At 39.8% G+C, this 26,372-nt stretch overlaps 1 protein-coding gene across 1 annotated transcript in view; it reads right to left on the bottom strand.

The window, feature by feature from the left end:
• SHC4 (SHC adaptor protein 4) overlaps positions 1 to 26,372 on the bottom strand; it is a 130,802-nt gene that overhangs the window by 7,026 nt on the left and 97,404 nt on the right. Inside the window, exons 7-11 of the mRNA XM_019442170.2 lie at positions 24,957 to 25,080; positions 23,002 to 23,173; positions 20,774 to 20,834; positions 12,036 to 12,215; positions 3,794 to 4,047 (exon numbers count right to left, since the gene is read on the bottom strand). Coding sequence (XP_019297715.2) covers positions 3,794 to 4,047; positions 12,036 to 12,215; positions 20,774 to 20,834; positions 23,002 to 23,173; positions 24,957 to 25,080 — 791 coding nt within the window. The remainder of the gene's footprint in view (positions 1 to 3,793; positions 4,048 to 12,035; positions 12,216 to 20,773; positions 20,835 to 23,001; positions 23,174 to 24,956; positions 25,081 to 26,372) is intronic.

The following is a 26,372-nucleotide window of genomic DNA, read 5'->3' as shown; positions in this document are numbered from 1 at the left end:
AGAGGATGTGGAGAAACGGGAACCCTCTTGCACTGTTGGTGGGAATGCAAATTGGTGCAGCCACTCTGGAAAGCAGCGTGGAGGTTCCTCAGAAAATTAAAAATAGACCTACCCTATGACCCAGCAATAGCACTGCTAGGAATTTATCCAAGGGATACAGGAGTACTGATGCATAGGGGCACTTGTACCCCAATGTTTATAGCAGCACTCTCAACAATAGCCAAATTATGGAAAGAGCCTAAATGTCCATCAACTGATGAATGGATAAAGAAATTGTGGTTTATATACACAATGGAATACTACGTGGCAATGAGAAAAAATGAAATATGGCCTTTTGTAGCAACGTGGATGGAACTGGAGAGTGTGATGCTAAGTGAAATAAGCCATACAGAGAAAAACAGATACCATATGGTTTCACTCTTATGTGGATCCTGAGAAACGTAACAGAAACCCATGGGGGAGGGGAAGAAAAAAAAAAAAAAGAGGTTAGAGTGGGAGAGAGCCAAAGCATAAGAGACTGTTAAAAACTGAGAACAAACTGAGGGTTGATGGGGGGTGGGAAGGAGGGCAGGGTGGGTGATGGGTATTGAGGAGGGCACCTTTTGGGATGAGCACTGGGTGTTGTATGGAAACCAATTTGACAGTAAATTTCAAATATTAAAAAATAAATAAAAAAAAAGAATTTTGATGGAAACTGCATTGAATCTGTAGATTACTTTGAGTAGTAATGACATTTTAACAACATGAAATCTTCTTATCAATGAACATGAGATGTCTTTTCATTTGTGTCTTCTTTAATTTCTCTCAGCAATGTTTTGAAGTTTTCAGTGCATAAGTCTTTTGCCTCCTTGGTTATGTTTATTCTTAAGTATTTTACTCTTTTTGATGGTATTGTAAATGAGATTATTTTCTTAATTTCCTTTTCAGAGTGTTATTATTATTTACACATGCAACTGATGTTTGTATGTTCGTTTTCTATTCTGTAATGTTGCCACACTTGTTGATTAGTCATAACAGGATTTTCGTGGAATATTTAGAATTTTCTACATATAAGATTCTATCACCTGTGAAGCAATATACTTCTTCCTTTCCAATTTGGATGCCTTTTATTTCTTTTTTCTTCCCTAATTTCTCTGGCTAGTACTTCCAGTACTATGTTGGTTGTAGTACTTCACCACTAAAAGTGGTGAGAGGAAAAGATTTCTGTTTTTTATGTGGGGTATGATATTAGCTGTAGGCTTTACATATATGGCTTTTATTATGCTGAGGTAATTTCTTTCTACTCCTAGTTTGTTGAGTGTTGTTTTGAGTTTTTTTAATCATGAAAGGGTGTTGAATTTTATCAAATGCTTTTTGTTCATCTATTGGGATGATCATATGATTTTTATTCTTCATTTATTAATGTGGTGTGCCATATTGATTGATGTCCTTTGTTGAACCTTCCTGGCAATCCAGGGATATATCTTACTTGGTCATGGTGTATGATCTTTTAGTGAACTACTGAACTTTGTTTGCTAGCATTTAGTTAAAGATTTTTATATATATGTTCATTAGGCGTATTGGCCTGTTTTCTTTTCTTGTAGTATTTTTTTCTAGTTTTGGTATATGGGTAAGGTAGGCTTCATAAAATGAGTTTGTAAGTATTTTGTCCTCTTCAGTTTTGGGGGGTGGGGAAAGCTTAATAAGCATTGGCATTCATTCTTCTTTAAATGTTTGAAAGAATTTACCAGTGAAACCATCTGGTCCTGGGCTTTTTTTTTCTTTTTTAATGAACAGTTTTTGATTAGTGATTCAGTCTCCTTACTAGTAATTCATCTGTTCAGATTTTCTATTTCTTCATGAATAAATCTTGGTAGGTTGCATATTTTTTAGGAATTTATCCCTTTCTTCTGGGTTATCCAATTTGTTGGCATATAATTGTTCTTAATCTCTTATAATCATTTAATCTCTATGGCATCAGTTGTAATGTCTCCTCTTTCATTTCTGATTTTATTTATTTGCGTCTTCTCTCTTCTTAGCCAACCTAGCTAAAGGTTTGTCAGTTTTGTTCATCTTTTCAAAACACCAACTTGTAGTTTTGTGGATTTTTCCTATTATTTTTCTATTCTCTTTCACTTATTTCTGCTCTAATCTGAATTATTTCCTTTCTTCTGCTACTTTTGGGTTTAGTTTGTTCTTTTTGTAGTTCCTTGAGGTGTTAGATTGTTTATTAGAAAGCTTTCTTTTTTTTTCAGTGTAGGCATTTATCACCATCAACTTTCTTCCTATTGCTTTCACTGTGTTTCGTAGATCCAGTGTATTTTTCATTTCCATTTGTTTTCAAATATTTTCTAATTTCCCTTTAATTTTTTCTTTGACACTGGCTGTTCAATAGTGTATTAATTCTGCATATTTGTGAATTTTCCAGTTCTCTTTCTGCCATTAACTTCTAGTTTCATTCCAGTGTGATCAGAAAAGATACTTGGTATAATTCATTCTTCTTTAATTTCCTAATGCTTGTTTTGTGACCTAACGTGTGATCCATCTTAGTATTTGTGATCTAACAGGTGAATGTTCTGAGTATGCTTGAAAAGAATGTGTATTCTGCTGCTGTTGGGAGGAATGCTCTGCATATGTCTGTTAGGTCCATTTGGTCTATAGTGTTGTTCAAGTATTTCTGACTGGAGGTTCTATCTATTGTCAAAAGTGGGGCACTGAAATCTCCCACTATTATTGTATTACTATTTCTCCCTTCAGTTCTGTCAACGTTTGTATCATATATTTGGGTACTCTGATGTTGAGTGCATATACATTTATAATTGTCATATCTTTCTGGTGAATTGATCTCTGCTCAGGTCATGATCTTGGGGTTCGTGAGTTTGAGCCCCACGTCAGGCTCTGTGCTGACAGCTCAGAGCCTGGAGCCTGCTTTGAATTCTGTGTCTCCTTCTCCCTCTGCCCCTCCACCACTCTCTCTCTCTCTGTCTCTCTCTCTCTCAAAAATGAATACACATTTTAAAAACGCAAAAAATAAAATAAAGTGAGTCTCTTCTAGACAGCATAGAGTTGGATCTTGCTTTATATCCATTCAGCTAGTCTATATTTTTTGACTGGGGAGCTTAATCCATTTACATTTAAACTAATTATTAATAAGGAAGGACTATTACCATTTTGTTAACTGTCTTTTGCCCAGGATTGTTTCTGTCTACAGGCATCCTCTGCCCAGCCATACATCTTTTATCGACTTAATATCATTCTTCTGCTCTGTCTGTTCCTGTGCTTCCTTTCCTATTCTCCAAATGTACCCCTTTAAAAATTTTTCTGTCCTTCAAGGTTCACCTTACATGTCAGACCCTGCAAGAAGCCTTTTCAGTTTGCCTCAAAGACAGTACTCCTCTATGCTGAGAAATACCATAATACTTTGGTTGAACCATTCTTATGTCATTCACACTTGTGTTATAATTATTTAAGTATCTGTTTTATGAAATTATAAGCACCCTGAGAGCAAGGACAATGTATGTAACACTGAGCAACAGTCAACTATGAACCTTTGTACTTCCATGTAGTAGGTATTCATTTAATTCACTAGATTGAACTGAGAAGAGTGGAAAGAGCTGTCCTCTACCTGAACCTCCAGGGTGGTTCCCTCTCAAACCCCTCCACTGGCCTCTAGTTAACACTTCCTGCTCCAACTGGAGGGTTCAAGAAAAAGGAAACCTTTAGCCTTATCATGCTTCAATATCAGGTTTGGGATCGATCATTCAGAGTAACCTTAGTTACAACAACCTGTGAAAACATAAGAGGTCAATGATACCTTGCCTTCAGGATCCACCAGGAGAAGATGCTTTGCCTGGCCTCCCTGAAGTCCACTTAGCACATACTGACCAGGAGATGTTGCACTTTCTCGAACCAAAAAGTCCCCATCCTTTACCAAGAGGCTCTCTGCTGCCTTCCTGCTCAGCTTGCCATGGTAGCAGTCTTCATTCCGCAGCTGCTGCTTAATGTGTGGCAAAGAATGTGAGCTGGCAGGCTGGGCCGTGGCACCTGGCTGAACAGTTTCTGGTGCTTCTACAGTCAAAACACAAAGAGAGGCATCACCAAGCTACCTCCTCCTTCATTCATTCATTCATTCATTCAGCAAATATAACCTGAGGCCCTACTGTGTGTCGTGCACTGTTTAAATAATGCTGCTTCTAGAACAAATGGAGTTTTGTTTCCAGAACTTCCCACAGGCTTTAATTTAATGGTAGAACCAAACATTGCCTTTGGCTTCTGTTGGCAGGAAAGACTTGACCAGGTGCAGGAGTTTTCCTTTCAGATGAGAAATGGGACTGACCTGCGAGAATTGCTTTCATAACTGCGGAGAGAGGCACTCTATGTCCCAGGGGCTGTATGTTAAAGAAAAAAGAGGCTTACGCAGTACCTGGATCAAAGATACTTTGAAAACATTCCCAAACTCTTTGAAAATGCCTATGGTAACTTTGGACTATGCCCACTTTTTAGTATTTAGCTTTTTATTTTTTAAACCAAATTACTAATGTGCTTCAGAGATGCCTCTGACCAAAAACTTCAAAGCTATGCTGAACCTCACAGCATTCCTATTAAATGACCACTCTGGTGTTTGTGTCACTCACCTGCGTGGATAAAGCACAGTTAATCACGTAAAATAAGGCAAAGCATCAAGGAGGCCATGGTCTGATGCAGTTCCCCAATGTTCTGCAGAACAAATACTCTCTAGAGTTGAGGGCAGAGGGGATGAAAAGGTATATCCGGGTGGCATGTAATAGTATTTTGATACTCATGGTAATAATAATTATTATGCAGTTCTCATTTATCATCTATGATAGGCAGCGCTCAGTGCTCTACACATATCTTGTTCGGTTCTCAAAACTAGACAGATAAGGAAATGGATCTTTAAAAAGACCACATGAATTACTCAAAGTCACATTGCTAATATGTTGTAAATCTGGGGTTTGAAATGACATCTATTTGACTCCAAAGCCCAGGTTCTTAATCACCACAGTCTAAAACCCTTGCCTTAAAAGTGGAAATCTTTCCATTATCAAAAGTGGTCTAGCCAACTCTACTTCTGCAGTACCTACAATGGTCCCAAGTAAAGAGCAAGCCTGGGGTGCCTGGACGGCTCAGTCGGTTAAGCGTCCGACTTCGGCTTAGGTCATGATCTCATGGTTCGTGGGTTTGAGCCCCCCATCGGACTCTGTGCTGACAGTTCAGAGTCTGGAGCCTGCTTCAGATTCTGTGTCTTCCTTGCTCTGCCCTTCCCCTGCTCACACTGTCTTTCTGTCTCTCTCAAAAATAAATAAACATTAAAAAAAATACCAAGGCTATCAGGATGATATACAGCATCTCCAGAAGTAATAAAAATTTTTAGGTCTGAATCCAGGTAAAAGTTGTATGGTTTACATGGCAAATTTAGTAGGAAAATAACTGCAGAAATCAGACTTTGTCTATTTAAATGCAAAGGATCTTTTGCATAGAAGCCACCCTTCATCTTTATAAATGCAGAAGTGTGTTTCCATGTCCTTATGCAAGGGTCTCGCAAATGAGAAATCCTCTTAACTCTAAGTTCTACAACTTACACGTGACAATCTCATGAAGTCATTGATACAGGCAACCAGTCCCTGCAGACATAACCCAATTCTCCTGTTAATATGTTATAGTTTTGTCGCTACTTAAGAACAGGATCCTCTCTGCATAGCACGATTATGATGCAGCATTCACAAATGTGTCTTTTTGAAAATATCTTGAGTCTGTATTTAATGGCTGAAAATATTCTCCTCCACAATCAGGTCCATCTATTGTTGCCAGAAAAGGGCTGAAAAAACATGTCCAGATTTGATAAATAATAAATGAAGTTGGCCTTAGTGCTGCTTGCTTTGAGGCATAATAGAGAACTCTGATAAGTAGTTGCATGTGTGTTTGTGTATGTGAGAGGGAAAGTGTTTGTGTGAGTGGAAGAGAGATACATGCATGCGTGTGTGGGGGCACACATCTTAATGCATGATGGCTTTCAGTTTATTCTGAGATAAGGGTGGAGAGCTTTTGGACAAGGACAAAACAAAAGAAAAACAGACATGATATCATCTTGAAAAGAGGCAACAGATCATGAGCCAGCCTGAGGATATGGACAATATTTTCCTAACACAGTTTCCCAGATTAGCAACAGAATAGCACACACTGTGCTGGGACATTTCAATCATCTAAAAATTTGCTGAAAATCTACTTTTCCTAAAACTAGAATATCTGAAAGATTTTTTTAAAATTTGTTTTAATTTTAAAAAGTTGTGCATGCTACTTGTTTTTAAAATCTGGGAAACACAGAGAAACAAAGAAAAATAATCACCTGTGGTCCCATCACCAAATACAACTACTCTTTAACATTGTGGCACATTACCTATTAGCAACTCCTTTCTCACATAATGTTGACTTTGAGAAAGATAATCATCATTTAAATCTAGTTATTTACACAAAATTCCCATAGAAAATTTAGTAAGTTATTGACTTGATATAATTAATAACATATTTTCTCAGAAGTAGTGAAGATCAAGGATGCAACATGATTACGGCCACTGTACATTTAAGTGAGACCTAAAAAGAAAAAAGTCATAGGAATCATAGAAGAAAGCAATCATGTCATCTTGCAGTTCCCATAGCAACCGAAAACATATTTTTCACAATCAGAAATTTGGGAAAGCCCAAGACAGATATGAATATCCACACCCATAAGCATCTGATGGGCAAAACCTCAGACAGGGAGCCTAGGGCTTAAGGAAGAGAAAAATATCTGACAAGCAAAATCAGATTAAACAATCGCACGTAATCCCGGTGATAAAGAATAAGACATTTAAAGAAACCAATGTGAACTGTGAAGACAGCATACTGATGCATTCAATTTTTAAGTAGCACATGTGACTGGGTACTTTGGGGTAGAAATGATTATTACATTAACAAAGGGCTGAAAAAATAGATGTCCATCAATAAGGGGATGATTATATAAACTATGACATGCTCATATAATACTATAAAACAATTGAAAATAACAAAGATTTGTTCATCCAACATAGGAGGACATAAATATGTAAAGCAAATATTAACAGACTTGAAGGGAGAAATAGACAGCAATACAGTAGTAGTAGGGGACTTCAATACCCATTTTCAACAATAGATAGATGATCCAGATCGAAAATCAGTAAGGAAACTTTCGACCTCAAACTACACATTAGACCAGATTGACTCAACAGACAGTGACAGAACATTTCACCCAAAAGCAATAGACTATATACATTCTTCTCCAGTGGACATGGGACATTCTCCAGGATAGATCATATGTTAGGCCACAAACAAGTCATAATACATTTTTTAAAAATGAAATCATATCAAGTATCTTTTCTGACCACACTGATATGAGAAATCAATTACAAGAAAACTAGGTAATTCACAAATATGTGGAGATTAAACAGCATGTCACTAAACAACAAACGGGTCAAAGAATAAATAAAAAAGTAAATCATAAAATATCCTGAGACAAATGAAAATGAAAAAAACCTATGAGATCCTAGCAGAGGCAGTTTTAAGAGGGAAGTTCATAGCAATCAATACCTCCATTAAGAAAACAGGGGTACCTGGGTGCTCAGTCAATTAAGCACAGAATTCTTGATTTGGGCTCAGGTCATGACCTCACAGGTTCCTGAGATTGAGCCCCAAGTCTGGCTCTGTGCAGACAATGCGAAGCCTGCTTAGGATTCTCTCTTTCTTCTCTCTCCCTCTCTCTCTCTGCCCTCCCCTGCCACTTGCGTGCATGCACATGTGCTCTCTCTCTCTTTCTCTTAAAATAAATAAACTTAAAGGGGTGCCTGGGTGACCCAGTTGGTTAAGTGTCCGACTCTTGATTTCAGCCCAGGTCATGATCTCACAGTTTGTGAGTTTGAGCCCCGAGTTGGACTCCGCACTGACAGTGTGGAGCCTGCTCAGGATTCTCTCTCTCTTCCTCTCTCTCTCTGCCCATCCCTTACTTTCACATACTCTCTCTCAAAATAAACTTAAAAAAAATTAGATAGTATCAATACTAGTAATTCCCTTCTGCCAAGTTTGATAAAAATAAAGATTGTGTTGAGCTTTTCCTACACAGTGTGATAGAATTAATTGGGGAGCCCAGAAGGCATACTTGGGAGATACTACACTCATACCTCAAGATTTGTTTTTGTTTGTTTTATTTTGTTTTACTGAACTAATCAGTAAGCTTTTTACTGGAAAAGGGAAGCTAAGTTTGCCTAAGTAAGGAAAGAAATATCAGGAAACATTAAGGAGGAAAGGTTAAAAAGTATATTTCAGACATTTTGCAGAAATTTATGTATAAGGTTATCCCTACTCTATCTTATTTAATTTTATTAAATCAACATTATTTATACTTTTAGAGTTGGAATTAATTTTTTTGGAGAGAACAATTGCATCAGGGGGGCAGGAGGGCTATGGTACACTATATCCTAATAGGAAATAAAGACTGAAGAAATACCTGAAGTCTTTATTTAAACATGTTCCCTCCAAGTCCGGGAGAGGCAAAAGGATGACAAAAAAGCTGAAATCAGTAAAAATGCATTTTGACATTAAAATTTTGTACAAAGCTGGCCTTATTTACTTTCAACTAATGACAGGAATGTTAACATACATTGATTTTACTTTTTCATAGTATTGAGTTGTCCATGACAAAAGACAAAGGTTCTTTGTTTACATTATAAAGATTTTTTCCTGCTATGCTGTGCCTTTTATTCCCATGATGTATTCATTCCATAACTGGAAGCCTGTTTCTCCCACTCCCTTTCACCCATTTTGCCCAACTCTCTTCTCACATCCCCTCTGGCAACCATCAGTTTGCTCTCTGTATTTATAGGTCTGATTCTGCTTTTTGTTTCTTTATTCATTTCCTTTCCTTATAGAGCCCACATATGAGTGAAATCATATAGTGCTTGTCTTTTTCAGTCTGACTTATTTCTGACTTAGCATAATACCCTCTAGGTCTGTCCATGCTGTTGCAAATGGCATGATCTCATCCTTTTTTATGGCTGAAAAACATTCCATTACACCACACACACACACACACACACACACACACACACACACCTCTTTATCCATTCCTTTATTGAAGGACACTAAGTTGCTTCCATATCTTGACTGAGTTATAAAGATTTTTAACATTAAAGATTTGCTTATAAGGGAACTGCAGTTATGAATCAATGAATATCCCAGATCCCCTAACTCAGGCCACCCACTAAGTGAGTTTTCTTTTTTTTTTTTTTTAAGTTTCTTTATTTTGAGCCTCAAAAAATTAAAAATAGATCTACCCTATGACCCAGCAATAGCACTGCTAGGAATTTACCCAAGGGATACAGGAGTGCTGATGCATGGGTGCACTTGTACCCCAATGTTTATAGCAGCACTCTCAACAATAGCCAAATTATGGAGATAGCCTAAATGTCCATCAACTGATGAATGGATAAAGAAATTGTGGTTTATATACACAATGGAATACTATGTGGCAATGAGAAAGAATGAAATATGGCCCTTTGTAGCAACGTGGATGGAACTGGAGAGTGTTATGCTAAGTGAAATAAGTCAAACAGAGAAAGACAGACACCATATATTTTCACTCTTATGTGGATCCTGAGAAATTTAACAGGAGACCATGGGGGAGGGGAAGGCAAAAAAAGAAAAAAAAAAGGTTAGAGAGAGGGGGCCAAAACATAAGAGACTTTTAAAAACTGAGAACAAACTGAGGGTTGATGATGGGTGGGAGGGCGGGGAGGGTAGGTGATGGGTATTGAGGAGGGCACCTGTTGGGATGAACACTGGGTGTTCTATGGAAACCAATTTGACAATAAATTTCATATTTAAAAAAAGAGAGAGAGAGAGACAGAGAGCATGAGTCAGAGAGGGGCAGAGAGAGAGAGGGAGATAGAGAGAATCCCAAGCAGGCTCCATGCTGTCAGCGCAAAGCCTGATGGGGGGCTCGAACTCACGAAATGTGAGATCATGACTTCAGCCGAAGTCGGATGCTTAACTGACTGAGCCACCCAGGTGCCCCTAAATGAGTTTCCTAATAATACACTGTTGCTTTGAAAAGTCCATGAAATGGAAGCCATCAAGCATATACTCTTATCAAGTTAGTTTTAATACCTGAGTTTTAATACCTGAGGTCCAAGTTAGTTTTAATACTTTTTTCAAAAAACTACCTCCCCTAACAAATATTACTTTATCCATACCAGTCACTGTACAATGGACTGTTAAATCCACTGCAGAAATCTGAACTGATTGCATATTCCATCATCCATCACACAAAATGTATCACCCAGATGGCTCTTCAATGAAAGACAGGTGCCCCAGGTGTCATCAGCCAGCCTCCAGCTGACCGCCCCTTGAGGGTCTGCCTCACCTTCAGGGAGCTGCCTTTTGCCCAAAGGCTTGCCCTCCCTCGTGTGGCTACACCCACAGATTGAAATAAATGGGATAAAAGGCCCAGCCCTTTGGCGCAATGTGGCACAGCCGTGACGCGTCCCCTTTTCTCCCTGTAGGGTTGGCTGAGGCTCCATCAGGGCTACACAGTGACTCTGCTTCTCCATCTGCCCAAGCCTGTTTCTTCCCCCTCCCTTCCCGATAGTGATCCCAACAAGTACCCTGCATGCCAAAGCTCCATCTCAGTGTTTGCTTCCAGAGAACCCAACCAGGTTGTTTAGGTGCCAAGACTGATCACAGAGAGCTTGCAAGAAGATGGCTCACTTGTCACCTGGCTGGTAATGAGGACATCTGTTTCTTAGTCTAGGAGTTAAGGTGGCCTGGTGAAGTCCCGGCTCAGCAAAATCTCCTTCTAAACTTCATCTTGTTATTGCTCACGCTAGCTGGAAAGTTGGCTTTGGCCTTTTGGACAGACTTCCTGGGCTAGCAAAAGGACTTTCCAAAGGACTGGTTCTCCATCTTTGGAGTGAACCAAATGTGGTTCACCCAAATTTGAACCCAACACACTTTAATATTTTATAAAAAGCATTATTTATTTATTTATTTTTTAGTTGATCGTAGGCTTTTGGTTTGTTTTGCTTTTATTTATTTATGTTACTGTGTACGCATTTACCCCCGGAAGCAATTTAGCAGGAAAATGATATCTGTCTTATTGCATTTAACTCACAGTATATGGCTGAAGAAAGAAGCCATCTTATTTTAGTGTTCCATAGATGACTTACCAAGGAGTTTCGAAATGAATAAAATTAAAACCATCACTCAACAGACCCAAATAATGGTCACTGTTCCTCACACAAGCCCACAAATTCAAAATTATCTCCTGGCTTTGACCATCCTTCCTTCAGCAAGAGCACACAGCCAAAACCAAAAGTTGGGACCCAGTTTAAAGTATTTGAAAAGATTATTCAACATCAAAGGGCCCAAACCTTGAAATCCATAATATCTCCCAAATTAACTGTGGTACAAGATTGAGGTAAGAAAGAATCCTTTTTGCTCCCTGAAAATGAGACCAAGGAAATAGTCTTCCTGAAAATGAGAGCCAGTATAGTGAGATGAATAGTGGCCCCCCCAAAATGATACATTCAGATCCTGATCCCCAGTCCCTGTGAATGTGGCCTAATTTGGGGAAAGGGTTTTTGCAGATGTAATTAAGTTAAGGATTGCGAGATGAGATCTTCCTGGCTTTAGGGCTCACCTAGAAGAGAAAGGGATTGTCCTAGAAGAGACAGGAGAGAGAGATTTGAAAATGGAGGTGAAGGCCATGTGAAGACTGAGGCAGAGAACTGATGTGTCCACAAGCCAAGGAACACCAAGAATTGCCAGCCATCAGCAGAAGCTAGGAAGAGAGGCATGGAGTGGATCCTCCTCCAGAGCCTCCAGAAGGAACCACCCCAGCTGATGTCTTATTGAGGACCTCTGGCCTCCAGAACTGTGAGAGAATAAATTTTCACTGCTTTAAGACACTCAGTTTGTGGTGATTTGTTACAGCAGCCACAGGAAACTAACACAGATGGTGAACAGCTACTTACTCTGACGGTGCCACGGGCTCCCCAGGGAGTGAGCTGAGCTTTGATTTGGGGAAGAGCCAAGTGTACTTTGAAGACCCTGTGTATTTATGTAGCAGGGGTCATTGAGGATATCCACTCGACACGTGTGCTTCATCAATGAGGCATCTCGTTGGCACTGCCCTCCTCTCTCCTGTGCGTTACCTGTAGTGATTAGTTAATGATCAATGGATCACGTTTTTACTTTGTAAACAACACGTAAAATTGTGTTTGAGTCTAGAATTGATAGGAAGGGAAAAGCCACCCTCGTCCTATACAGATTTGAATACTGACCTCTAGATTTGACCTGTAAAAACAAGATAAGCACCAGGCTTTGAAGGAAAGCACCATCTCTTTGGCCTCCCAGGCCTTCCCTCCCCATCCCTCTGCTGACCCACTGCTTCAACACCAGACAGGAAACAAATCAGGAAGACCCAGGAGAGGAACAGCCAGAGAAAAAAGGGAGCCAGCTGTCTAGCAAACAGCACAAACCGCACACAACACTGCTCAAGGCCGCAGTCCAGGAACCAAGAAAACACACGTGCCATACAGAACTTGAATATCTATTATTTAAACTGCTTTTCAAAATAAGATAAAAAGAGAGAGGGAGGCAAACCACAAAACACTCTTAAATACAGAGAAGAAACTAAGCGTTGCTGGAGGAGAGGTGGGTGTGGGGAGGGGCTAAATGGGGGCTGGGCATTGAGAAGGGCACTTGTTGGGATGAGCACCGGGTGTTGTATGTAAGTGAAGAATCACTGGTTCTACTCCTGAAATCATTATTACACTATATGTTAACTAGCTTGGATTTAAATAAAATTTAAAAAATAAAAAATAAATAAGTAAATAAACTGCTTTTCAAAAAACTCATTACATAATTAGTAAGAATGGAAAGTCTGTCTCTCCCTATGCCCAAAGTTTTGTTTTGCCAAGCTCAGCCTTGAACCAACTGTTGACATTTATTCTGGCACTTAATGGAAAGAAGAACTCCCCCCTCAGGATATCTCCTTTTTCCCTCTTACTCTGTCCCCTCCTCTTCCATTCTATTCCATATACTGTGGCCAAAATGATCTTACTACAACTGAAAACCTGATAATATTTTTCAGTGGTTTAAAAACCCCTTACCTGCTTCCCATTGCTCTTTGGATACAGATCAAACTCTCCAACAAGCCCCAAGCCCTGGTCCTGGCTACCCAGCTTCCCGTGCACCCCCGTGCTCCTCAGTCACACTGACCATCCTGGAGGCTAATCTCCACCTTAAGGCCATCTTCTTTGATTGACATGCTTTTCCCTCACCATCCTCCATCACCCTCACCCTTCAGGTACCAGTTTAAACATCTCTTTCTCAACAGAGCTTTCTCTGACCTTCTCAGACTAGATTAAGTCTCTCTGCTTTCCTAGAAGTTTGTTCCTCACCTTTGAAGGCCATACCACAAGAGCAAATAATTCTATTATGTCATTTTGTTTAATACCTGTACTACATCTAGACTGCATGTTCCATGAAGACAGAGATCCTGCCTCCTAACACATGCTTGCCACATATGACAAAAAATAGTTACTGAATGGATGGATATTAGCACCATATTTCAGTACCTGGTGCATGAAGTATTTTGTACCACCCAGATGGTTCTGTCTTCAGAAAGCCAGGATAGAATATTTTTGTTTTTCCATTTAAACAGGTACATTTATATTTTTGGCCAAATGTGCTACATGATCACCACCAGGCTGATCTGAAGTGGTGACACTGACATTCCATTGTCTTACCATAAAACATCAGTTTTTCTATTGTTTCAGTCGTTAAACTCCTGGATGTGGTTCAGAAAGGACCAACTTTATACTGGATTTCACATCATGATGAGCAGTGCTATAATTTTTATAACATAAAATATGGAAACCCAAGGGCACACCAAACAGGGGAAGCCCAGTCAGAGGGCTACAGGCTTACTACCTACTCCTCCTTTCCTCCTGGCCTGTCTGCCAGCTGTTACACATCACCGTGTCCCCTGTCATACCCCTGAGGGAAGAGTGAGATTTCTAAAGAAGGAGGGGTGGTCAGGGCACCTCGTTTCTTTGTTGCATTGTGCAACATATGGCAGTGTCCATTTGCTTGGTTAAGTGGATTTATGAATTATGTTATCTAGTTTAAACTTACGTCCATAAATGGACAAGTGGCTAAAAGATCACCACAAATATCAAATATTGAAGGTCCTTCTTTTACTCTTATTACAAACTCCTCCTTGGCTGTATTATGAGCTTATAAACAAGAATGATCTAATTAGATAGGAACTTGGCCTCCCAAAAGTTAAAATTATCAGGATTTGAAATGTGGACATACGTCTATTTTCTTTATCAGTAAATGTGCTAAATGTATATTGGACCCTGAGATATTATCTAATGATAGTATTCAGCCACTGTAATTATCAAGGCATTTAAAAAATGTTTATTGTCATTAACTCTAACTTTGAAATTTTCTATTTTCATGTGTGTGTTAAATTTTTTTAAATTTTTATTTATTTTTTGACGGAGGGAGAGCAAGCAGGGGAGGGGGAGAGAGAGAGGGAGACAGAAATTCAACCAGGCTCTATGCTATCAGTGCAGAGCCTAGTGCAGGGCTCAAACTCATGAACTTTAAGATCATCAACTGAGCCAAAGTCAAGAATCAGATGCTGAACTGACTGAGCCACTCAGGCACCCCTTGTGTATGTTTTATTATACATGCATAACATATTAGCATATGTGTATATAACTTATACATGATTGGTTTATCATTTATTTAGGAGTGCCTGCTCATAAAAATGTACTGAAAGCAGACTATGATCAAAGTGTTGTGGGGCACCTGGGTGGCTCATTTGGTTAAGCAACCAATCTTGGTTCAGGTCATGATCTCACAGTCCGTGAGTTCGAGCCCTGTGTCAGGCTCTGTACTGACAGCTCAGAGCCTGGAGCCTGCTTCAGAGTCTGTGTGAGCAGGAGCTCTCTCTGCCTTTCCCCCACTCATTCTCTCTCTCTCCCTCTCTCTAAAAAGTAAATAAACATTAAAGAAAAACTGTGGTAAGAGGTCTGCTTCAAAATCAACATGGACCTGAGTTCAAATACTTGTGATACTTCTTACTGTTTGTATGGTTTGGGGTAAGTTATTTACCTTCCCTAAGCGTCAGTTTTCGTATCTGTAATATGGGGATGCCTAGCTTAAAACACGGTTGTGAGGACTAAATGAAAGAATGTGGGTGAGACACTTACTGAGAATGGTGCCTGCCTCATAGGGATGTAGTAGGGATTCAATAAATAGTTAATATCTGCTCAGTTACATGTGTTCATTGATGCTGGGGCTCTGCACATGGTACTTCTCTCCTGCTGCAATATCCTCCCTCCCCTTTCTGTACCTAACTCCTATTTGTCCTTTAAGATTCCATCTCTTTCAAGAAGCCTCCACCTTAGAGGCACATAGGTGGCTCAGTTGGTTAAGCATCTGACTCTTGTTTTTGGCTCAGTTCATGATCTCGTGGTTTGTGAGTTTGAGTCCTGTGTCAGGCTCTGCGCTGACAGTGCAGAGCCTGCTGAGATTCTCTCTCTTCCTCTCTCTCTGCTCACCCCCTGTGCTCATGTGCACAGGCTCTCTCTCTCTCCCTCTCAAAAATAAATAAACAAAAACATTAAAAACAAAAGAAGGGGCACCTGGGTGGCTCAGTCAGTTAAGAATCAGACTTTGGCTCAGGTCACGATCTCACGATTCATGGGTTCAAGCCCCACATTGGGTTCTGTGCTGACAGCTCAGAGCCTGGAGCCTGCTTCAGATTCTGTGTCTCCCTCTCTTGCTGCCCCTCTCCCACTCACACTCTGTCTCTCTCTCCCTCTCTGCCTGTCTCTCTCTCAAAACTATATAAACATTAAGAAAATTTAAAAAAAAGAAAAAGAAGAAGAAGCCTCCCCCTTAGACCTTCCCTCCCCCAGGCCAGGTCAAGTGCCACTCCATACTATAGGTGTCTGTTTACTTGTCTGTCTGTCTTCCCCTTGAAACTTCAAATTCCTTGAGTGCTTAAGGAGGGACTAGAACCCATTTATCTGTTGTATCCTCTGTATCTTCAACGACTGGTATGAAGTAGGTGCTCATGTTTGTCAGCTGAACAAACAGATAATGAATGTCCACTTGGTCTTCCTTTCTCAGCATATTTGACCCACGTTCTGAGTCAACCTTTAGCACAAGGCACTGACTCGTCTGCCCCTCAAAGAGTATGGCATGAGCCGACCACATCAGGTTTACCATCCCATAGGATTACACAAAAGCATCAATGTCTAAATCCAGTCTCTCTTGAAAACAACCATTCCTCTTTTTTTTTTCAAATGCACTATTTCATTTAACTCAGCAATGTTGCCTTAAATTAAAAGAAATTATATATATATTATATTATATTATATTATATTATATTATATTATATTTCAGTCTATACCCAAGTTTAAAATCTTTCTTGGCTAAAGTGTGTGGTTGATGAGAGCTTAACCACACATGACAACCATTATGCATTCCAAACTTTCTTTTTGCCAAGTATTACTCTGAGAACCTATCCAAGCTGCCTAAGAGAAGATTTGTGGCAAAAAATAAATACATACTATACACAGGGTATACACTGTAAGTACCAAAGTTTTTTAAGTACAGGCCCTTAGGGTTTGTGGTAATTTAATGTCTTTTTGATTAAAAATATCAATATTTCCATTTGAACTTGGAGGTCTGGGAAACATTATTCTGTTTTACTAATTAATTTTCTCCATAAGGAATTTAATATTAAGGAATGGTATCTTTTATAAGTCTGGTGATAAATATAATTAACTCCTTGAACAACCAGAAGCCTATTGCAGTATTTATAATATACTGGAATTCAAGTTTTAAATCAGTATTTGAACAAATAAATGTCCTGGGAGGAAAAGCCAAACCTTACTGAAAATATTTGCATAGGTGTTTCTCAAATGATTATGTCTAAAACTCTAGGAAAAGCCATAAAAATTATGCATTTGCTATTCTGGCAACTGCTATTAAATTGCTCACTGGTCAAGAATTTCAGATCAGTTTTTATTTTTATTATTTTTAGAGAGAGAGTGTGATCAGGGGAGAGGGGTGGGGGGGACGAGGGGGGGGGAATCCCCAAGCAGGCTCCACACTCAGCACAGAACCCGACACAGGGCTCAATTCCTTGACCCTGGGATTATGACCTTAGCTGAAGTCGAGGGTCAGATGCTCAACTTACTGAGCCACCCAGGCGTCCCTCAGATCAGTTTTTCAACATATGCCCAAGTAGTCACAGGCAGGCCTCAAGATAGGAACATCTGATTTCTGGGTATCTGTGGATGAACGGACAGTGTAGTACTAAAGTCCTTCCTACCACAATAGGAGGAGCCTTAATTGTTGTGGCCTGTGGAGCAAGGGTCAAGTCCTTCAATCCTTCCTAGCATTCTGGGTCCCTGATGGAACTTAGAACCTGCTTTCCTTTTTTTTGTTTGTTTGTTTTAAGTTTTTAATGCTTGTTTGTTTTTGAGAGAGAGAGAGAGAGAGAGAGAGAGAGACATAGCGTGTGAGCAGGGGAGGGGCCAAGAGAGAGGGAGACACAGAATCCGAAGCAGGCTCCAGGGTCTGAGCTGTCAGCACAGAGCCTGACGCTGGGCTCAAACTCACAAATTGCGAGATCGTGACCTGAGCCAAAGTCAGCCACTTAACCAACTGAGTCTCCCAAGCGCCCTGGAACCTGCTTTCCTAAGGAAATAAAGTTATAGCTCCATGATTTTCAGGGGAAGAAAGTATGCAGTTGGAGGACTTTTTCGAAACCACAAACACCATCTCTCACCAGCCCAAGATCTTTAAAGGTTCCCAGCTATGAGCTGTTACCTTAGGGCCACCACAAGGAAGGCAGCTCTGTACTGGTTCCAGGCTATCCCACAGTCAGAGTGCAACTGAAGAACAGGCACTTGCTATAGAATTTTCTATTGGTGTGTTTGTCATCACAAAATATACATTTAAGCTTCAGTACAGACAAACCAGAACAGTAGAACGTGGTGTACTTATCTAGGAGATAGCCATCATGGCTAAAATTAATTCTGGAATTAATTCTAGAAAAATATATTCCAGACTCCAAATAAAGGTTTATGAAAAAAGTCTGTTCATAAGTTTGGATTTGCTTATATTGGCTTAGGGCATATAGAAACCATGAAAGAATAAGGGGTTACATCGTTTGTTGGTTTAAAGGAGAAATAAAACCAAGGTAAACAGAAACAATAAACTGGATTCTATGACAAGGTTACACTTACAAAAAGAAATGTCTTAAATAAGATTGAAACAATACCTCTATATCTATTAATTCCTTTATAAATGTTCCTCAGGATTCTATCCTATGTCCAAGACTCATCTATCTCGCCCCCGTACTCTCTCTGTGCAATGATCTGGGAAGTGGTCCTGGCACATTCCAGAAAAACCAGGAATGCTGGTTCCCACTCATACTGTTTTTTCTCTCTCTCCCTCTCTCTCCCCTCCTTTCCCATTTCCTTCTCTGTGCCTGGATAATTCCCATTCATCTCTCAGGTCCTGGTTTGGTTGTTTTGTTGTAGAGGTAAGTTTAGGGAGACGCCCTAGAGCCCCTCAGATTAAAAAAAAAATTACGTTTATTCTTGGGAGAGAGAGACAGAGGGTGAGGAGGGGAGGTGCAGAGAGAGAGGGAGACATAGAATCCAAAGCAGGCTCCAGGGTCTGAGCTGTCATCACAGAGCCCAACACATGGCTCGAACCCACAAACCGCAAGATCATGACCTGAGCTGCAAGTCGGATGCTTAACCTACTGTGCAACCTAGACACCCATAGGGCCCCTCAGATTAAGTTAGGTTTCCCTGGTATTTGTTCCCATAACATCTTGGGCTTTGGAACATCCATCCATTTGTAAGCATTTGATTTAGGTGTGTCTTCCTTGTTAAACTACAGATGATATGAGTACCAGTTGTGATTCCATCCCTGCCACCTAGCACAGCGCCAGACTCTAAAGAGGTCCTTGTAGTCACAGAGTGATGTGTTGAATAAATGAAGAATATAGAATGAGATCAAAGAGCATGTGGAGATATTTCCAAGTGAGCCTCAGCACAGGTACAAAATGATTATAATATTACAGGGCACATGTGGTAGGTTCCTGACTTTTAAACCCGTAGGTTAGGGATTTCCAAATAAGGAAAAGGAGGGAAGGTGGGAGGAATACAGATCTTAGGGAGCACAGTTGTAAAAACACATTTTTACTTACCATTAATTTGTTGTAGTCACATTACTAAAAGTTAGGTTAAAATTCTAAGTAACTTTAAAGAATGGCAAGGAATTTTAATGTCTATCAAAAAGAACCATATTTTTTACACAATGGACTACTACGTGGCAATGAGAAAGAATGAAATATGGCCCTTTGTAGCAACGTGGATGGAACTGGAGAGTGTGATGCCAAGTGAAATAAGCCATACAGAGAAAGACAGATAACCATATGGTTTCACTCTTATGTGGATCCTGAGAAACTTAACAGAAACCCATGGGGGAGGCGAAGGAAAAAAAATGAGGTTAGAGTGGGAGAGAGCCAAAGCATAAGAGACTCTTAAAAACTGAGAACAAACTGAGGGTTGATGGGGGGAGGTGGGAGGGAGGGAAGGGTAGGTGATGGGCATTGAAGAGGGCATCTTTTGGGATGAGCACTGGGTGTTGTATGGAAACCAATTTAACAATAAATTTCATATATTAAAAAAAATTTTTTTAAAAGGAACCATATTTTTTTAAATAATTAACAATACTGTCTTAGTTCACTACTCCTACTATTTTTGCATGGTAGAGGAAGGTAGTACCTAATCACAGCTGTACCTAAAACAATAAATCCTCATGTATCCCCTGTGTATAAGAAATAATAAAATGAATAGATTACATTGGCATAATTCCATAAGAAGTATGCAAGTATCCTTGGAGGTGACTACCTTGTAGGTGGCAAGTTCCTGCTAATTTGAGTCCCTAAGTGTGGTTATCCAACTTTATCCCCACAGTATTATTTATATCATCCAGTTATCCACTCCTCTAATGCTGCAAAACTTTGTTCCCAAAGAAATAAGTACTTTCAGCAATTTATAAGTATTAAATGACTAACTAGCAGCAAAATTTTATGAAAACATACTTCCAGTCTGAGAGTTGATGTTCTACATTTGCATTGTGGAAAAGTTGTGCCCCACATCAATTATCGCATCCAGTAATAAGACACTGAATGCCCTGGGAAACGTGGGGTAATTGGCCCCTAACTGGGACTCTCACCTTTCAGATTTCTTTTTGTTTTCGATGCCAAGCAGACAAAAAAGGTTTTACCTTAATCCTAATGGACTTGACAAGCATCAATTTTCACATTAGCTTAATGTCTGATCTTCTTTGAAGTGGAGCTGTCTTGAGTTTTAAGCAGAGAAAACACCTTTTCAGCGAGACTTTTAATGATGTTAAAGCAATCAAAGACCTCAAGAGGTAGAATGACAGTGTGTTCAAGCACACAAGAGTGAGGGGAAACCATGAGTCTCCCAAGTGACACACATGCGGCATTCTGGGCCTCTCAGAACGTGGGATGCAGCTGAAGCATTATACACCTGACTTTCCCATGAAGTATTTCAGAGCGAAGGCCACACACAACCATATGACTTACAAGGAACAACAAGAGTGGCAGATGGGGAAGGACAATTGTACCTACCTATTGCCCTGCTTTGTTCTAAACAGTTCTCGTACACACTGCTGCACTTGGAGTTTCCAGGCTGCACGAACAACAAATTGTGAGACATTTACAAACATGGTATACGTTCATAAACTTGCCAAAAAAACAAACAAAACACTAATAACAGTCCTGGAAGAATACAGCAGACAGCTCCACTTTCTGACATAGTTAGTGTCTGACAGGTAACAAAAGGAAAGTGAGATTTTGCATGGGGAACATAGACTCCTAAGATAGCGCACTGTGCAGGGGCTGCAGAGGTGGGTCTGAGGCAGGGGTGGTTGTAAAGGCTGCTGATATAAGGCCCGCATCCTGAGCATCACTGCTTTTGTTAGGGAGGTCCTATTCCAGGACTCAATCCAAGTCTCAGCCAGAAACTGTGAAAGTGTGATTTCCAGGACACTTGTATAAACTCTCAGTATTTAGCAAGCCTCTATCTAACAGTGCATTGGCATATTGGAGCCCTACTCTAATGAGGTTTGTGCCGGGCTCACTTTCCATCCTTAAAAATGTCATCCATCAATTAATATATATATATATATCTATATATATAGATATATATATATATATCTATATATATATATATCTATATATAGATATATATATATATATATTGCATTAATATACATATATAGATAGATATAGATATATATAGATATACACAATTCAATAATGGAATGGGATCACTGATGCCTTTGAGAAGGGCAACATCTATCCTTTAGAAAGATTAATCCAGCAGTACCATGCAGAAGGGTTTGAGAGAATGAAACTGGAAACAAGGAAGGGGCTTTCAGAATCATCTGGGCACATGAAGGCCAGAACTTAGAAAGGTACAAGAGGAATGTAAGAGGTTGGGTAAATTCCATCAAAAGATTTCATGGTAGAATCTTCAGTCTTGAAGACTAAGCTGACATGGAGTCCAAAGTGTGAGATAAACAAAAGACTGCAGATTAATGAAACAGCAGCAGTGTCATTAATTAAACATGAGTAAGTCACTAGAGGAATCTGGTTTGGAGTCAAGGAGAAAATGCTGAATTCAATCTTACATAAACAAGTAATGTAATGCTTATGGCATTACAGCTGGAGAGATAAGTAATGGCTGAAGACAGAGAAGCTGGAAGACTGTGTATACAGGTGGCATGCCAGAGGAGAAACCAACGGCAAGGCCAAGGGCAGAGCAAGGGTGGTAAAGGGTGGGGGGCTGGGGTTTGAAGGGGAGGGGGTAGAAGAAAATAAAATATAAAAAGAAAAGATGTAACTTACTTTGAAACAGCTCTATAAGATGACAGGGCAAATTTAGTAGAATGATAATTGTAGAATCTAGGTTGTGTATATGAGTGGTCACTGTATAATTCTTTCAACTTTTCTGTGTGTTTGAAAACATTCATAATAAAATGTTGGAAGACATGAAAATGAGAAAAAAGAAGTAACTAGAGATGGGGGTTGAGAATGACACAATAGAACTGCTTTAGAAGCTAACAGAAGTTCTAAAATTAAGGGAGAGGCAGCCAATGGGTATCAAATTCTGTAGACAGACTCAGAACATTGAAGAAGAAAATTGATTTAGCAATGAAACCATCGGTGACCAAAAAACCATTGGTGACCATTGTAAAAGTAATTTCTATCAAGTTGTCAAGCAGAATTCAGATCTTAGAAGTATAGTGTTGATGTAAAAACTGGGATGGAGATGATGGTTTCTAGAAGTTTGTGGGTAAAAGGAGGTGAGACATTGTAAGTTGGTTGGAGGAATCCAAATTCATTTGCAGACAGAAGATACTGGTAGACGAAGAGAAAATAAAGATTGAGACAGGGGTTGATAGACAGACAGAACAAGGGCAGAGAGTTGGAAGGTGGGGATGGGATCAGGAGCTCAGGGGAAGGATGGCTGTGAAGGCAGTCGCTAAGGACGAGAAGCAAGGAGAATACGGGAAGACGTGGAGACGAGGAAAGGTGAAGTTGAATGTAACATGTTGGACTGCCCTCATCTTCCCAGTGCAAGGAGATGTGAAGTCATCCACTTAGGCAGCGAGGAAGGGGGTGGATTTGGAGTAAAAATGGTCCAGTGCAGGCTCCGACAGTGATTCATTCTCTGGCTCAGTACTGAGGAAGGCACTTTCTCTAAACTAGCATTTGGAAACTCAAATTAAACTCTCTAGTGACAAGGACAGAATCACATTGCTAAGTTCCGGTAACCATAAAGCATTACTTACCAGATAGCACAATTTTTCACACCGTATGGGGCAGTAAGCCATCTGTTCTGTGGCTTGGACTTTGATGCGCACATCTGAAACACCACCTGCAGGTGGCTGCTTCCCTGGGATTTCATTGTAATACTCATGATCTTCTCTCTCCACAGCAGGACCATCAAGAGGCACCTCCTCACTGTAAGGGAAAAAAGAATCCCCAAGAGACTGGGTGGGAATTCAAATGCTGTAGGGGAGGCAGAGGGATCAGAACCATGCAAATCATCCTGAAAAATGCTGCATTCATGTTTTAAAATTATAGCTGTGCTTAAGTGATGTCAAATATCTGGATGGAAGCAACCAGATGGTTGTTTAGCTTTCCACAGACAATTAAAGTGGGGCAAGCCAATGGAAAGTGCCAAGGGTGATGCTTTTGTGTCTCCTCCCAGTGATTAAGAGAAACACACACACACACACACACACACACACACACACACACACACTCCTTGAATGTAAGTCATCTATGTCAGCAGGATACAAAATTAAAGTTTTCCTGAGTATCTTCAGCATGTTTGGATTGTACCATTTTGGAAATGTTTTGCTCAAAAAAAAATTAGATATTGGGCAGGGGGCCTGGCCCAGTTTGTGAAACTAAGATGAAAAAAATAAGAGTTATGGCCAGCCATCTCGTCTGCACAAATCTGGAGAAGTATATGGGATTCATAAAGAAATATTAGAACCATATGTGCAAGTGGGTAGATTTATGTAAACATGCATTGTTTTAAAAACCGAAACAGGGCAAAACAAAAACAAAAACAAAAACAAAACAAACAACTTTTCTTCCAAATTGGAATTAGTAGCTTTCTTATGAAAAAGAATAAATCAAGTCCTTTGGGATTGAACTGATTCTACTGACAAGCCACACAGTTTTGTCGGGTTCGTTACCTGTCAACAAAGTGATAGCACTAGGATGTAAGTGTTATCCTGGGAAAAATTCAACCTCAAGGCTTCCTAGTAACCCCCTCTCCTTTGCTACCCCAGACCACCTTAAAAAGGGAGATCTCCAAACCCAACGTTTGTTAATACACAAAGTAACTAACCTGGGGGGGGGGGTGCATTTAAAAGTACCCAAGACTTTTGTCTCTTGGGTATGAATTCTGCTCACTGTACTCTACACTGCTGGAGGCTGTCAGGCCTGAAGGGCTCAGCTTTCCTTGTAGACTTTCTGCGCCTCAGATAGAACAACCAGATCCTTGGGTCACATCACCTGCCAGCCCTGCCACAGTTTAACTGGAACTCATCTATTTACATTGCAAACTAGCAAACTAACAGCGATTCCTGCTATAGACATTTGATTCCTACTGTTTGCCTCTTCATTTCTGATTTTTTTTAATTTTATTTAAAAAAATTTTTTTTAAATTTTTTTAAAATTTATTTTTGAGAGAGAGAGAGAGAGAGAGACAAAGCATGAGCAGGGGAGGGGCAGAGAGAGACACAGAATCTGAAGCACGCTCCAGGCTCTGAGTTGTCAGCACAGAGCCCAACGCGGGGCTTGAATTCATGAACTGCAAGATCGGGTCCTGAGCCAAAGTAGGCCGCTTAACTGACTGAGCCACCCAGAAACCTCTTGATATATTTTTTCTAGTGGTATGCATGGGATCTGGGATTGAAACAATTCTGAGACATTCGGTATCTGTTATTTTATGATACTACTTAATTCATAACTCTGTATGATATCAGAGAAACAGGGAAGACCCCTTCTTGGAGTGTCTCCTTTAATTTTGATACAAAGCAAGAGGAAATATCTGGACAAATACAAGAGAAAGAAAAATAGAAAATGTCATTATTAGTTTGTACTGAAACTGCCTATTTGTAAGAAAAAATTTACTAATTTCATTAGTCAGTTTGAAAATGCCATATTAATTTGAAAATACAGCAAAATAAATATAACAAGTCAAATAATTATAGAACTCTTGGCTGACCTTTCACAAGAAGTATTCAAAGAAGGATTTTTCAAATACTGTTTAAACCGGAGTTCAAAAGCCTGCCCTATGGTGCTGATGACATCTTGGGCCATTCCGCTGCGGCATTCCAATATGTGGCAGGCTGCAAGTGGACGAACAAAAAGAAACTGTAATAAATTTTCAACAAGAAAAGGTTATAATAAAAATATTTCCAGAACATGAACTGGTACTTGAATAAAAGGGAGTAGGTTTATAAGCTCTCTTCAGCTCTGAAATGGCAGAAAAGAATACCTCATATTTCATTTGCATCAAAGAGAAAAAAACCATTCATAGTTTACATTTAAATATCTCAAACACTGACAGATTTTGGTCTCAAGACAGGTTTTTGGGGGCCCCCATTTTTATAAAACCAGACTGATCCTAACCAATAACGTGACTCACGTTCAATGTTAGCTCTAGAATTCAATACCAGAGATGCTGAGGGCAGCAATCTGACAGGAAGGCTTGTGGTTGTGCTGTTGTCTTTGCAAAAATATAACTTTCCAAACCTTCTCTCCTCACTCAAAGTAGGGGATGAGCTGCTGGCAAAAACAGGAGCTTTATAATACCCCTTTGCCCTGTTATTGCCATTTTTAAAATTTTTTTAACATTCATTTATTTTTGAGGTGGGGGAAGGGGCAAAGAGAGAGGGAGACATAGAATCCAAAGCAGGCTCCAGGCTCTGAGCTGTCAGCACAGAGCCCGAGGCAGGGCTCGAACTCATCAACCGCGAGATCATGACCTGAGCCAAAGTTGGACACGGCCGACTGAGTCACCCAGGAGCCCCATGTCATTGCTATTATAAAGCAGTGATGGTATGGTAACCCCTGTCTTCACAACCCTACTAAAGAACTATCTCCATTAAGCATTAAAAACAAGATTTTGTGACAATGGCATGACCAGAAGATGTTACAATTTTTTATTAGATACTTTCTCTGAGAAGCTGGTACTGGGAAGAGGAAGATTTTCACAAGTAATTTAAAGAGATAAATTATGGAGGGGGCAGCTGACAGAATATCACAAATGAGCAAATCTGCTGCTGCTGCTGCTGCTGCTGCTGCTACATAAAATCAGGAGCTTATGTGGAGAGACTATAAATTCACCTCCCACCATATGGAGTATCATTCTTGCTTCGATGAGAGTCTGGGGTCTTGCTTAGGGCCCTGCAATATGGAGATTTAATTGAAATGGAAGTTTCATCAGGATGACTTAAAGATAAAGGCAATAAATCTTGTGAGAAGTAAAATCTTTAAAATACATATTGATTTGTATAGCCTGAAGAATGGAGGGATGAGAAAAAGCGTAATAATGGTTAAATATACACAAGAACGTTGTAAAAACTGTTAGCTACTCTCTGAGAACAGCTTAAGCGACTGCATGGGGAATTAGAATAGA

Source organism: Panthera pardus, unplaced genomic scaffold (assembly GCF_024362965.1).
Source record: "Panthera pardus isolate Hobbes unplaced genomic scaffold, ASM2436296v1 HiC_scaffold_24, whole genome shotgun sequence".
In the NCBI taxonomy this organism is placed as follows: Eukaryota; Metazoa; Chordata; class Mammalia; order Carnivora; family Felidae; genus Panthera; species Panthera pardus.
This window is presented reverse-complemented; position numbering and strand designations above follow the sequence as displayed.